The sequence below is a fragment of the Kockiozyma suomiensis genome, assembly GCF_038497685.1.
Source record: "Kockiozyma suomiensis strain NRRL Y-17356 unplaced genomic scaffold V2V93scaffold_8, whole genome shotgun sequence".
NCBI classification, from domain to species: domain Eukaryota; kingdom Fungi; phylum Ascomycota; class Lipomycetes; order Lipomycetales; family Lipomycetaceae; genus Kockiozyma; species Kockiozyma suomiensis.
The window spans coordinates 328,859-342,739 of record NW_027117671.1 but is presented as its reverse complement, the minus strand read 5'-3'; the positions used below and the strand labels follow the sequence as shown (position 1 = coordinate 342,739).

Below are 13,881 nucleotides of genomic sequence, written 5' to 3'. Positions count from 1 at the left end.
GTGAAACAAAAGGTCTTAGCAAGTGCAGCCATTGTTGCTGGCCGCAGGGGCACGTCGGTTTGGCCGAGAAAGATCAACTCCCTTGGGAGCAGTTCTTTGCCGAGATGAAGCAGTTTCCAAAGGAAGGCGTTTAGCAATAGCTGTAAAAAGTTCGGTGACATTCTCGCCGCTCTTGGCTGATGTCTCAAAGAAAAGGAGTCCAGATTCACTAGCGTAAGCCTCGGCAGCCTATGCATAACCACCAGTTAGCAAGCAACAACTTTATCACTCAACCACAGGTATAAAGAAGAACATACAGCTGTCTCGACTTGTCGTTTGCCATCTAAATCAAGTTTGTTGCCAGCAAGAGCAATGATAATGTTTTCGTTGGCTTGTCTCTGCAACTCCTTAACCCACGACTTAGCCTTATCTAAAGAAGCCTGAATTTCCAAAGTTTGCGTTAGAATCAGGCCTTAGACAGTATTATATCAAGAGCTATACATACAGCTTGTGTGATATCGTAGACCACAACCGCACAATTGGCATTTCTGTAGTACATTGGTGCTAATGATTTGTATCGCTCCTGGCCAGCCGTATCCCTAAGTCGATGATATCAGTAGCCGTCTCATGAATTTGGCAGGATTCGTCATTGCCATGAAAGCACCTTGGCTTTATCATACCAAATTTCAAACTTAATAGTCGTAGATTCATCTAAGGCGATGGTTTGAGTAAGGAAGGCTGCACCGATGGTGGATTCTCGGTAGTCATCAAATTGATCCTATAACAAGCGCGATATTAGTCACCGGCCATCAATATGTATATCGCATTTCTCAGTCTGCATTGTATTGAGGACTTGGAACACACACCTTTACGAATCGCAGAACAAGTGAACTCTGTCAGATAAATAAATTTCTTGTTAGCCTTCCAAACTAAGATACGGATATAACGTATATGATACGGCTTTGGCATCACAAAGCCGAATTCAACGCACTAACCTTTCCGACAGCAGATTCGCCTAAAGTAATTACCTATTAGCATCTATCAAACACAGATAATTCAAATTCGTAGCTTATCAAAGCAAAGCTAAGCAGTCCCATGTCTAAGATATAGACAGTGCACTATTCGTCGCCACGACGGATGAGATACGTACCCAAAAGCACCAACTTGAACTGCGCAAACCGCGTAGACGAGGTAGAGTCACGAGCAACAGCCATAGCAGCAGTTATCGTTGAAAAGACGACGAGAAAAGTGGTGGAGAGAGATGGCCTTAGTTATTAGCAGCGCTGGCTCAGCAGGTCGGTTGAGAAGGCGAGCGAGGGTCTGGCGGAGCACACAGCCAAAGACGGGTTAAGCTGGGCTTTAAGCTGGGTGCAACATCACGGGAATGCCTGCGAGTCAGCGGACGTACTAGCTCCGGAGTGCTAGGTTATTCACCAGTCTGAGAAATACGCAGGATTGCGGCACAAGCAGCGGATAAACCTCTCTGATTGTTGCTGTCTGCGAAGAGCACCCGGAATATTGACGGGCTCCAAAGTTAGGCAGTATTTGTCGATAGACAGAGGCAGCTCGACTTTTTAGTTTGCTTTGTCTTCATATCACTGTCGATATATGATTATATAATACACACGCAAGATTTTAGCTAAGCTTATAATTTACGGTTTACTGGAAACCTTGTTTTGACATCGGATTTCCAAGATCAGAATCATCTTAGGTCTATTGCTGTTTTTAAGACGATTATCAAGCGCCTGCAGGAGTTTTATCTCTTGCTTATATATAATCCAAAATGTTGTTTTTTTCATTCTACAAAACGCTAATTGACGAGGAGGTATGTAGCATAGTTCTCTGCGTGTTGATTTGTATAACTAAAGATTTTACTAGGTCATTGTCGAGGTGTGTGCTACCGCAATTCCCACTCTTTTATGCATATATATTGCTATAGATTCGATTCGCTTTTCGACAGATGCTGACATTTACACTAATAGCTTAAAAACGATATGTCTATCCGTGGTACCTTGAAGTCGGTGGATCAGTTTTTAAATATCAAGCTTGACGATATCAGCGTGCTCGACGAGATCAAATATCCTCATCTGGTATGATATCTTGCAGTAACATACACGCTAATTATATCAGTAACTAATACTTCAGCCTTCAGTCTTCGGTCAAAAATGTGTTCATCCGAGGATCGGTCGTTCGATACGTTCATCTTCCAGCTGCCGTTGTCGATACTACTCTACTAGAAGACGCTTCGCGGAAAGAGGCTGCATCACAGGCCGCAAAGGCTGGTGGTCGGTGAGAGAAATCTACTTGACGTGAAAAAAAAGGCTTTTCGTCAGGTTTTTTTTTTCAGGCTATATTGTATACTATAACATCTTTGGGTTTGACGTTTATGAATATCTTGTTTTAAATCATTTGCAAATCTACTTTCAGACTTTTGACACTCCATCAAAGTAAAATTACGACAGTCGGCATATTGATGGTATTTCATTGTATATTTGCGCCAGAATAAAATTTTTTAGGACTAATAGCAATCTATCAAGTCAGGCGCATCGCAAATTCTAGCACTTCTCCCACATCGGGATATCTGATTTCAGCATTGTCCATTGCCCAATCAGCCCATCCTTTTAGAAATTTCGACCCTCTAGAGAGAGTTTCAGAGTCTCCAATGATAGTCAAATATCGTCTGGGCCGGGTTATCGCAACTGAAAATTGTTAGCAAAGATAAACACTTCTTCAACAGATACTTACCATTTAACCGTCGATTCTCTTTCAGGAATCCCACGTCTCCTTTCTCATTGCTCCGAACCATGGAAATAATGATTGCATTCTTCTCACGACCCTGAAAACCGTCAACTGATGATACTTCCAAACAATTCTTTTGATTATCGCTTGCTTCTGGCTGGCGACTTCCTAAAAACGCCTCAACGCGCTTGGATATTATTGATACTTGCGCATTGTAAGGAGAAATAACTCCAATGTCACTGATTTTGACCCCCTTATCTAGCAAATCCGAAATTTCCTGTAAAACTAGCCATGCTTCTAAGTCATTAGATTTGCTGCTGCCTTCTATATCAACTCCAACAGACTCATCAGCAGCGCTTTCGCTAAACTCGCCTCCTTGAGTGTCAATCCATAATACTGTCGTTTCTGTCTCTTCGCATTTAGTGACATATTCCAAGTCTGCCAGCGTTCTATTCTTAACGGAATCAGCCGCTTGTAATTGCCCATCATACATAGCCTGCGACGGATATTGCATTATATTCTCGTTCATGCGGTATTGCACATTCAGAAGACATCTAAACTTATCCCCGTGAGTAGCAACCAGTCTATCAAACAATGTGGTACCGAGAATTTTCTCGTTGGTTCCCAATTTAATGGTAGGAGGCAATTGCTTATTATCGCCGGCAATCACAAGTCTTTCTGCTTCAGGGTGAGCCAAGATTGGAATCCAGCATTGAGGTTCCAGGCTTTGCGAGACCTCGTCAATAATGATTGTGTTGAATTCTATGCCAGACAAAAATTTGCTACCAGCTCCGTGAAGAGTACACATTACAACAAGTCCCTGGTTCAAAACTTCAGTCAATGCCTTTTTCTCTCGGGCTCGATACTCTTTGCGTAGCGTTTTGACTTCTCTGTAAATCTCCGATTTCTCTCTTCCAGATCTTGTTTTCTTGATCTTCAAGAAACAACTGTCAATCTCGTCTCTTATGTCGCGAACAATCTGGCCTGGTTCAGAAGTGCGCAAGATGAGATCTAACGAGTGCCGTTGGGTCGAAGCGAGTAACCTTGCTGGATGACCTACACGTAGTAGATTAGCCGGCGGAATAAGTCCATCGAGCCTTTCCAGTATAGTGTCGACTGATATATTACTAGGGCCGCAAACCAATATACGTTGCCCTTTGGATACTAGCTGTCTAATAATTTCAATCACTGTATAAGTTTTACCAGTCTGTGATAAGATTAGTACTTATATCAAAATCGAATCAATAATGAATTCAAATGACGTACACCTGGCGGTCCATGAACAATTGAGACTTCGCTATCGCTCAGTGCAAACGCAACTGCTTTCTTCTGAGAGTCATTCAAAGAATTGTCAAAAAATGTGACTGGCTCGGAACTTTCTTGAGGTTTTGTCGGTTTTGTGGTGCCAATGATGATTCGCTGTAGTCTAGTAGCTGATGAGAGTTTAGCTAGATCTTCCATAGTTTCGTCCATCCTTTGAGAAAATTAGCAAGATTGGGATTATAATAAAAGACATCCTAGTTATTACCGAGTATATGTAATGGCATTAGCTAGTTTGACAACCCATAATCGAGTGTCTAGTGAAAGTACAGCTTCGGCATACTTGTCGTCAAGCGATATAAGTATCTGCTTTGGCGACTGACGTAACACTACTCCTTCAACCCGAGGTCCTGATATCTTTGATTTCTTCTCCGTTGCGGAAGGAATTCTCTCAACCGCCTAATTTACCATAGCTTAGCAAGCAGATTGCCATATAAAGAACACAATATATCATACCACAATGTCGCCGGATCTAACTGAGTTCTTCTCAATTTCTGTAGCTGCAGCCAAGTCCGGCTCCAACTCCACCACAGTAGTTCCCCCAAGCGCAGTTCGAACTGTAGATACTCGAAGGTTCAAAATCGCAAGACCCCGGCGCGCCAGTGCTTTTGGCGGTAAAGATTGAATCTGCTGTTGCGTTTGAGTCACATCCTCATCGCGTTCTTTCTTTAGAGCCGATTTAAACCGTTTCGTGAGTTTAGTTAGAACCTCGCTTTCACGGTCGAGTTCGTTGATAGGCGGTCGGATTGACTTTTCAGATTCCTGTTGAGTTGTCATAGCCGCATTCTGTATAAAATCAATTGCATGTAAATGTTAAATTAACGGTTGACAATAGCAATTTGATGTCCGACCTACGCGCCTTCAACAAGACTTTGTTACCCCTGAATCCTGAGGGAAGTTAAATGAACCTTGACGACGAAACGATAATACGCAATCTAACAGACGGCCTCAAAATCAAGCAACCTTTTAAATAGGCTTTAAATATCTCTCGACATACGACCTGGAGAAGCTGATGTTTCTGCTTCTATGGCGAGTGGTTATTCTCAATTGGATCCCATTAGATCTGCTAGAAATATAGATGAGTGCGCTACAGCAGGAAGCTACGCGTAATCGCGCAAACACTCTAATAGAGGCACTACAAGGAAATCTGTCCAGTAAAAGCCCCTTAAAACAAAATGGTGAGCAAGAATGTTGTTGTTTCCGTTTTTGATATTTTTGAGATATTGCGAGGCTTCTTTCTGCTAATACTTCTGTAGATATTCTTGACTTGCTCGGAGAACTCAAAGTCATTGGACGAGACACACAATTTGCAGACATATTCAGCATAGAGGTATCTCCGTTGTATCTACTGTGTAATATAGTCACTCTATACTAAAAGAAAACTTCATCGTGCTCAGGTGCTCAACAGCTTGGCTAAATATGGAAGTCATGATCAAAATTTTGATGTGCGGTTAGAGGCGTTGCGAATCATTGCCAACGCTCTGCTAGCCTCTCATCCCCTTCGTCAGGCTTGGGATGGCGTCTCAGCATTTGCTAAGCAGTATATGGTCTCTATATTAGTATTTGATATCTTGTTGGATGTCACTAACCCGTCTGGTCAGAACCCAAGTGTGGACGAAGAGTTTGTGATCGGACGAATACTCTTCCTGTCGACGATTGAAGGTTCTCGGATTCACATCCCCAGTCTTCGACAGACACTCAAGGATTATATCACCGAAGTTAGTGTTATCATTTTAATGTAGATACAGATAGAATCTCATAGTCAAATAGTCCCTTCAACGTCATTCGAGGCATCAACCAAATGCCAGAGAGCAAGCTGCAGTAGTTGAGACATGCAAGTTGTTATTCAATGTCTTGTGCAAGATTCCAGAGTCGACTACTGAATATGACTACTTAGTCAAATATCTCGTTTGGATTTTACGCCATTTGCCTCGCAAACTGGTTCAAGCAGCTTCATCAGTGATAACATGTTTGCTGAAACTAAGCGTCATTGACGAGGTGTACTTTCCCCAGGAGGAGCCTTTGGCGGTTGTCGCGCTACTATTCGAAATGATAGAGACTCGGATGCGAAATTTGGGTTTAGATGATCCGACTTTAGATGATTCCATTGCACCGGCACTTTTAGTTTTACATAGAGCCATTGCAAAGTCGCAGCTACAGTCAGTCAAAGAATATGTTCGATCAAAAGTTTTACCACCGGAGTCGGAGCGTAATAAACCGCTTGGCGTGTCGTCATCGTTCCAGTCCTTACTACTACAGACGGCATCCAAGCCTGGTCTCCAGAAGACAAGGGAGATTTCATATCAGATCATGTTTGAATCGTGCAATGAAGACGGTAAGTATCTTTGTTTTGTTTTGCAAATCAAGCTAACTGAATGACAGCTCGCGAGTTCATACATAGCATAGGATTTGGTTTTGCAGCTGGATTTCTTATTAACCACAAAATAGAGATTCCTAATGAGTCACTTCGCGAGGCAGACGAATATCTGAATGCGCAAAGTAGCTACAGTGTGAACCCCGTCACCGGTCAGCGTATTGATGCCGAGAATGCAAGTTATCCTTCACTCGCCGAGATGACTGATGAGGAGAAAGAGCGCGAAGCAGAGAAATTATTTGTTCTGTTTGAAAGGTAAGATTAGGTCCTTATAATCATTCAAAGAGGGAAAGCTGATATTCGAATATACTGGCTGACACTGGAGAATTTTAGGCTTCGTGAAAATGGAGTGATTAGCGTTCAGAATCCTGTACGCACAGCTGTAGAGTCCGGAAGATTTCAGCAACTCCCAGAGTAAGAGGCTTGCTCTATGAATTACCCCCTTGCAAATATAATCACCTAATCTAAAGCTATCCGATAAACTGTATACTGTAGTGTCTTTGTTCAGGCCTCGGCAGTGGATGACGTCATCAATTCAGGGGCTGGAAGTAACTCCCAAGTAGCCTTCTAACGTGGGCGTAATTAATAAACCCCGCCTCGGTCGGCACCGGCCTGGGAAGCTTTCTGGACGAGCGCCGATCTTGATAGTATTCTCCAGATCCCGATAAGCTCCGCCTTTATCTTCTTATATCTTACAACTCGCTATCTTCTAAACCAGCAACTATGGCCACCGGCAGTCACGTCACTGGCGCTCAGCTGATAGCCAATTCGCTCTACGACCTCGGTGTGCGGGTAGTCTTCGGCATCGTCGGTATCCCCGTGATCGAGGTAATATCCCGCTTCTCTACCCGATAACACAACCATTTGCTTGCTTGATCTAATTTGCGTGTATCATAGGTTGCGGATGCTTGCATCGCAAAGGGAATTCGTTTTGTTAGCTTTCGAAACGAGCAGTCGGCATCTTATGCAGCGACGGCGTATGGCTACCTGACTGGTAAGCCTGGCGTGTGTCTGGTCGTTGGTGGGCCCGGGGTTTTGCATGCTATTGCGGGCGTATGTATTTCTTTTGATATGCCACTTTGGAATTGGTAAATGTCTAACATAAGGATTCTAGATTGGCAACGCTACTCACAATTGCTTCCCTCTTTTATTACTCGCCGGCTCCTCAGAATCTCATCAAGTTTACAAAGGGGCATTTCAAGAGATCGATCAAGTATCTACGTTGTCACCTATGACAAAATTTGCGGCAAGACCTCCATCTCTTAGTTTACTTCCAGCTACTCTTGAAAAAGCATACAGAACTGCTTACTTTGGTCGCCCGGGTGCTACGTACATCGATCTGCCTGCTGACTACATCCAGGGCACTGTAGATTCTTCTGAGATAGCTCCTCTTGTTGAAGCTTCTTCAGCGCCACGGTTCACAGCAGATAATGCCACAATCAAAAAAGCAGCAGCCTTGATTAAAAGCGCTACTTCGCCCCTAGTTGTGATAGGCAAAGGTGCAGCGTACAGTCAATCCGAAGCCGCCATTCGTGAGCTAATCAAATCAACTTCCCTTCCTTTCTTACCTACGCCAATGGGTAAGGGCGTAGTACCTGATTCGTCTTCGTCGAATTTTGCTGCCGCGCGAAGCGCCGTTTTAAAGGATGCTGACGTGATTTTGCTTTTGGGCGGTCGACTGAATTGGATCTTGCACTACGGCGAGGCACCGAAATTCCGTGAAAATGTCAAAATTATTCAAGTCGATATCGCGAGTGAAGAAATAGGCAACAATAACGCGAACAATATTGAATATGGATTGGTGGGCGACATAGATTTGACTATTAGACATCTACTGGTTGAACTCAAAGGATACAGATTCTCTTCCATCCCGCAAGCTTTAATCGCAAGCAGAGATAAAAACACTGCTGCCGGGATTAAAAAAGCTGATAACGCGGTGCTTCCCATGACTTATCAGCACTCATACAAAATCATTAAGGAGGCTATAGCAGAAACAAATACCAAGCCTATATTTATCTCCGAGGGCGCAAATACGATGGATACTGCTCGTAGCGCGTTTGATGTCGAAGAACCCCGACGACGAATGGATGCAGGTACTATGGCAACTATGGGTGTAGGTATTGGATATGCTATTGCAGGTAGGAGTTCAGTTTTTAGTTTAATGTCGACCGTATACATACTGACTCTGTCTTACTTTGTCAGCTGCCGTAGCTCGCCCTGACTGTCTCCCGGTATGCATTGAAGGCGATTCAGCATTTGGTTTCTCTGCCATGGAACTCGAGACCGCTACGCGTTCAAATATCCCGCTCGCTATTTTCGTCATGAATAACAACGGCGTTTATCATGGAGTTGATCCCGAGGCGTATAATTTACAGTCAAAGCAACCTTTACCCAGTACTGCCCTTGGCTTTGAAACGCGTTACGACCTAATTTCTGAAGCAGTTGGTGGAATCGGCCTAGTGGCCAGAACGCCACAGGAGCTAAAAGAGGCTGCAGTGAAGGCTCTTACGTGTGGCAAGGTCGCTGTCGTAAACGTCTTTATCGATCCTGGTGCCAAGACGAAACTGGTATGTATAAATTTTGGAACTTGACAAAAACTCTGTAGACTGACTTAGTTTAGGAATTCGGATGGCTTGCAAGCACCAAGAAGAAACCACAAAAGGCGAAATTGTAGCATGCAAATACAGCATTGCAAATCATTTTATTCAATTCAGTTCTCGATTATTCATAACTTATCTATAAACCCATTATTCATGAAAAAACTATAAATCAGATACAAATAGTGACGATGTAAACCTCAAAACTCCATTAACAAAAATAGCCGTCTCTTCTCTCGTCTAACAGTTCGCGCAGAAACATATAGAATGCCAAAAAAATATTTGATAGTACTACAAAACCGATCAAAAATCATTCACGAAGTTCACACATCATCTTCGCCACTGTCGGTCATGTTGTTGAGCCAATTATTGATATCAGAAGTGATTGAATCAAGTTTATCCGAAAACTCATCCGGCTCGACATCCAAATCCTCTGCATCAGAGTCACCACTGCCTGCAAGAGAATTATCAGCGTCGACGTCGTCTGGATTGGCAGTAGCCGACGGTATAGCAGATGAATAAGTAGACGATGCCGGAACATAATTTGGCAAATAGGTAGGAAACTGAACAGGATCCATCCAGCTGTCGGGAAGGGGTGCAAGATTGCCTCCTAACGTTCCGTTCGTATCTGCACCGGAAATATTCAGCGAAGCACAAACGATATCGTATACTTCGGTGTTATAGAACGGTTCGGCTTGAAATCCGGAAGGAAAGTGCGGTCCAGCCGCCAGAAACAAAGCTCGCATCAGAGGATGTGTATTATTAAATCCATGAAGACCCTTAGGTTTAAAGTCATAGCCTTGTCTCGCAAATCTTGCTTTGGTAGAAACAGCCCAGCCTGCTTCGGGAACTACCCAAACTGGAGCAATACGATTCTGATATTTTCCACCTGACGCTCCGCCAAAATGCCATTCATCTGGCATGTTTTCCCTCTTGAATACGTCCCAATGATCCAATCCTGCAGTCTCATTCGTGGCTAGAGTTTTGATTTCTTCTCTGGAGTCGACAATCTCGGCATAGATTTGATCTGAGGAGTTATACTCGTAAGGCCGAAGACCATATAGTGGCCATCCGTCAGTATGCTCAACACTGTCAGGATCAATAAGATCATCAAGAAAAATTAGTCGATCATTAGATGTCGAGGCCATGCCATGATCAGAAACAATAACTATGTTTACAATCGACGACAAATTTCGGTCATCAATTCCATCAAAAATAGTCTTGATAAGCAAATCTACTTGGTTAAGACCTGAATCGATCTCTGCTCCAAGAGTACCATACCTATGTCCCAGAGTGTCGATAGTCGGAACATAGCATAGTATCAACTCTGGTCGCTCTTCAAGTTCCAAATCCAACCAACCCAGAACTCTCTGCGATTTTCTATCGAGCGTCTCAGAGCCGTTATATTTATCGACAAATTCGGGAATGCCGTCGCCCCAGGGAGCCTCACTGCCTGGCCACATATGAATTGCAGACTTGACTCCGTTCTTATTGGCCGTGACCCATAACGGCTCTCCGCCCCACCATTTAGACTGCATAGAGTGCTCGGGCTTGTGATAATCGAATTCTTCTTTGAGATCAGGATCATAAAATGTGTTGCCGACAATACCGTGGCTGGAAGGATACAAGCCGGTGACTAAAGTATAATGGTTCGGAAAAGTAACAGAAGGGAATGACGGATACATGAATGGTGCGCTGTATTCGGAATTGAACATTTCCCACATTGTCGGTGTATACTCGGGAGTAAGATAATCAGGTCGGAACCCATCTAGCGAAATGAGGATTGTTGTAGTGTAAAACTCGTGGGTGCCGTTTGTTAGCACGTTTTTTGCTGACGCGTTGTCCGAATCTTCCGTTTCGGACGAAGAATGGAAAGGATTTAGATTTGATATGCCAAATTTGTGCTTTATGACCGCAACATATCCAGCTCCTCCAATAATTGCAATAACCACAGCAAACAACAGAAAAAAACAAAACGACCTGATGCACGACTTTCGTCGTTGCTGTATGAATTAGCAAACAAGGCAGTATATTAACAGCTGTTCGTTAAACTTACCTTTTTCCTTAAATATTTTAAATGTGATTCAGCATCTAACTCAACCTCACTCTCACTCTCGACGTCAGTCGAACTGTCATTACCTCTCAACTTGGTGTACACTCCACTCGTCGCCACATCAAATCCAACTGTTTTGTGAGTTTTACCCTTTCTCCTTGCTGACGACAGCGCAGATTTTCTTGTAGTAGTATTCTCGTGTATCAATTTCTCCGTATATTCTTCTTGCAACAAAATGTCATGGTCATAATGAGGGTCATAGTCGCCAGTTATATCTTCTCCTTCCATATCGATGCTCTCAAGTGATTCACGACTCTTCGAGGCCATTTTTCGAATGCCACAACACAGTAAGTCTCTCTTCAAAACCTATTTTCTCATAAACAATCAAGTAAGCTGTTCTGCTTTGTCGCGTCAGTTATGGTATCGATTGGTGTTTTCCTAATGGAAACTACTTAGTTGCTGATACACCAATTGGGTTGCACCAATTGTCTTGCTGTGCAAGTTCTCTCGAATCAGTCATGTGACCTGTGAGGCCAACACCTAACCAGGACAAATGTATGAAATCGCAGCTTCCAAATTTTCATTTACACAACGAGATTCTTAAGTATCAGAAACGATAATTGTAGTTTCTAGCATTTTCATGCAAAAGCAATTATTTGTGTAATCAAGCTATTTTGATTTGCGTTGTGAATATTCACAAAAAGGTCACTCGATAGTAACTCTTGAGAGAAACTTCACAATGTCGGACGCGGAATTACTAAAGCAAATCGCCTCATTAGCGGGTAAGCACCCATTTCTCGATCTTTATCTTTTACTCTCAAACATTTACATTTTGATTTTTAGGTGCAATTAATCGACACAAAAATGGGGAGACAACAAAAAGTATGTCACGCGGATCACATTCAAGTATTCCTGACAAAATATTGACTTCTGCAGCTCAGCATACAGATCCGTATCCAGCACGAGGATCCTATAGTTCGGGCCCGAGAGGGAGAGGTAAGATGAAATGTATGATATTTCGTTATTTTAGAGAATGCTAACGATGAATAGGACGAGGAAGAGCGTCAAGCTATGCTTATAGATCTTACCCTCACGTTCGCCACCAAAACCGCACTCTGCTCCTCTCGAATTCAAAGCCGTCAACTGATGGATCAGACTCTCAAGCATCCGATAATACATCTGAATCAATATCACCACAATTTGTAAAGAAGAGAGATCGACATATGCAGCTTATAAATACAGCGGTTTATTCTGATCTGGCACAGGCGCGCACTAAAGCAATCGAACAGACGAGACTAGCAAAACAGTCAAAGCTTGAAAAATCAATTGCCAACCGAAAGAATCGCCTTGAAGAAAAGAGACGTGCGAGAAGCGTGGTTGGCGCTATGGAACAAGTTGAAATCGACGGTGTAAAATACGCCGTTCGAAAAGGCGGCAGCAAACTTATTCGACTGTCCGGTATGTTAATTTTCAAAACCTATTAAGAACATAAGCTAAATTTATGATAGATGACGGTACTACGGAAAACGAACTTGATTCTGCCTCTCCTAGAAAGGCTGTTGTAGGTGGTGTTACTTTTCTTCGCAGTCGTAACGGTAATCTATGGCGCAAAGGAATGGTACAAAACAAAGTTCGTGAGCACAGGAAAATTGATATACCTTGCCGATTTTTCACAATGACTGGTACTTGTGCGCGCGGACTTTCGTGTCCCTATACCCATTCGCCTACTCATGTTGCTCTTTGCCCTCTGTATTTGTCGAACAAATGTAAAGATCCCAACTGCGATCTTTCACATAATGCAACGCCTCATAACGCTCCTCTGTGTCACCATTTTCAAAGAGGAAATTGCTCCAATCCTAACTGTCAATACTCGCATATGAAGCTTGCGCCAGACGCCAAAATATGTCGCGATTTTGCTACAACAGGATACTGCGATAAAGGCTCGTCATGTACAGATCGTCATGTTTTCGAGTGTCCTGATTTCGAGGCAACTGGGAAATGTGCAAACGCAGAGAAGAAGAGATGCAAGCTCAAACATGTCTTTAGAGCTGGGGCTGGAAGGCATGTTGTCGAAGACGAGACTTCGCCTGCTGAGCTGTTTGTTGATGACCACGACGGTGTACCCGGTTCTAGTACTGTAGCTGACGATGCTTTGAACGATGTTCGAGAGCACCTGAGGAGAGATGCAGAGTCAGAAGGAAGGGAAATTGAATTTGAATCAGATGACGAGGAAGATGATGATGTCGATTTTGATTCCGATCAAGTTGACGAAAGTGATGAAGAAGATGAAGATATGGATTACGCTTCTCTTGTAGGCGATTCAGAGTACATCAGAATTTAGTGTCTGGATTCGAAGGCAAATCTTATATTGTATGGCGTCCGGTGTTCGTGGTCTGTTTTTTCTCTTAGCTTTTGTCGTAAAGCATACGATAATCTCAATAATGCTGGGACAGAGTTCCCTGAAGTACTGTGCTAGTATACCGTGTACCTTCTTTCTTCTTTTGTAGTTTGACTTTATTGTCTGACACTGTTCTGTTCTCAACTGGTTATGGCTTTCCTTTGGTATAACCATATATCTAAAAACTTGACAGCGGACTTTGAGCGAGAAACGTATGTTGTCCCCTTCGTTGAACATAACTGAGACCGAGAGAGGGAAAAGGAAAAAAAAAGGTATCGCAAATGTGAAATATTGGCGGCCATTTTTCTGTTTTTGGTAGAAAGTGGTTTCTGATTTTCAATACTCATTTTTAAAATTTTAGATGCACATTTTTTTTTGCCAACGAAAATCTCTAGGTATGAGAGAAAAAGTCCCATTTAAG

The 13,881-nt window shown here is 43.0% G+C and overlaps 7 protein-coding genes across 7 annotated transcripts; 4 read left to right on the top strand and 3 right to left on the bottom strand.

Annotated features, from left to right (window-relative positions):
• Positions 1–15: 15 nt before the first annotated feature.
• On the bottom strand, positions 16–1,193 carry V2V93DRAFT_359298 (ras family-domain-containing protein; the record flags this gene model as incomplete). Its single annotated transcript, XM_066908088.1, has 7 exons — positions 16–228; positions 297–419; positions 485–578; positions 660–757; positions 846–872; positions 975–994; positions 1,130–1,193. 7 exons carry the CDS (start codon positions 1,191–1,193, stop codon positions 16–18), a joined length of 639 nt encoding a protein of 212 aa, XP_066765305.1.
• Positions 1,194–1,498: 305 nt separating this feature from the next.
• V2V93DRAFT_370745 (uncharacterized protein) lies at positions 1,499–2,530 on the top strand. Its single transcript, XM_066910348.1, has 4 exons — positions 1,499–1,804; positions 1,858–1,869; positions 1,962–2,069; positions 2,132–2,530. The coding sequence occupies exons 1-4, from the start codon at positions 1,763–1,765 to the stop codon at positions 2,270–2,272; spliced, it is 303 nt and encodes a 100-aa protein (XP_066765304.1). The 5' UTR covers positions 1,499–1,762; the 3' UTR covers positions 2,273–2,530.
• On the bottom strand, positions 2,420–4,892 carry V2V93DRAFT_370742 (P-loop containing nucleoside triphosphate hydrolase protein). Its single transcript, XM_066910347.1, has 5 exons — positions 4,495–4,892; positions 4,247–4,437; positions 3,985–4,192; positions 2,725–3,925; positions 2,420–2,678 (listed from the first exon to the last, which is right to left on the bottom strand). Exons 1-5 carry the CDS (start codon positions 4,813–4,815, stop codon positions 2,512–2,514), a joined length of 2,088 nt encoding a protein of 695 aa, XP_066765303.1. The 5' UTR covers positions 4,816–4,892; the 3' UTR covers positions 2,420–2,511.
• V2V93DRAFT_370736 (guanine nucleotide exchange factor) lies at positions 4,858–6,889 on the top strand. Its single transcript, XM_066910346.1, has 7 exons — positions 4,858–5,216; positions 5,295–5,368; positions 5,436–5,585; positions 5,640–5,756; positions 5,809–6,373; positions 6,421–6,667; positions 6,746–6,889. Exons 1-7 carry the CDS (start codon positions 5,117–5,119, stop codon positions 6,828–6,830), a joined length of 1,338 nt encoding a protein of 445 aa, XP_066765302.1. The 5' UTR covers positions 4,858–5,116; the 3' UTR covers positions 6,831–6,889.
• A 149-nt stretch (positions 6,890–7,038) lies between these two features.
• V2V93DRAFT_370730 (thiamine diphosphate-binding protein) lies at positions 7,039–9,156 on the top strand. Its single transcript, XM_066910345.1, has 5 exons — positions 7,039–7,240; positions 7,310–7,465; positions 7,527–8,550; positions 8,615–8,979; positions 9,033–9,156. Exons 1-5 carry the CDS (start codon positions 7,136–7,138, stop codon positions 9,084–9,086), a joined length of 1,704 nt encoding a protein of 567 aa, XP_066765301.1. The 5' UTR covers positions 7,039–7,135; the 3' UTR covers positions 9,087–9,156.
• An 87-nt stretch (positions 9,157–9,243) lies between these two features.
• Positions 9,244–11,549, bottom strand: V2V93DRAFT_260735 (alkaline-phosphatase-like protein). Its single transcript, XM_066907144.1, has 2 exons — positions 11,066–11,549; positions 9,244–11,012 (listed from the first exon to the last, which is right to left on the bottom strand). Exons 1-2 carry the CDS (start codon positions 11,387–11,389, stop codon positions 9,333–9,335), a joined length of 2,004 nt encoding a protein of 667 aa, XP_066765300.1. The 5' UTR covers positions 11,390–11,549; the 3' UTR covers positions 9,244–9,332.
• Position 11,550: 1 nt separating this feature from the next.
• On the top strand, positions 11,551–13,502 carry V2V93DRAFT_260802 (uncharacterized protein). Its single transcript, XM_066907145.1, has 3 exons — positions 11,551–12,058; positions 12,113–12,520; positions 12,571–13,502. The coding sequence occupies exons 1-3, from the start codon at positions 11,947–11,949 to the stop codon at positions 13,401–13,403; spliced, it is 1,353 nt and encodes a 450-aa protein (XP_066765299.1). The 5' UTR covers positions 11,551–11,946; the 3' UTR covers positions 13,404–13,502.
• The last annotated feature ends 379 nt before the right edge of the window (positions 13,503–13,881 follow it).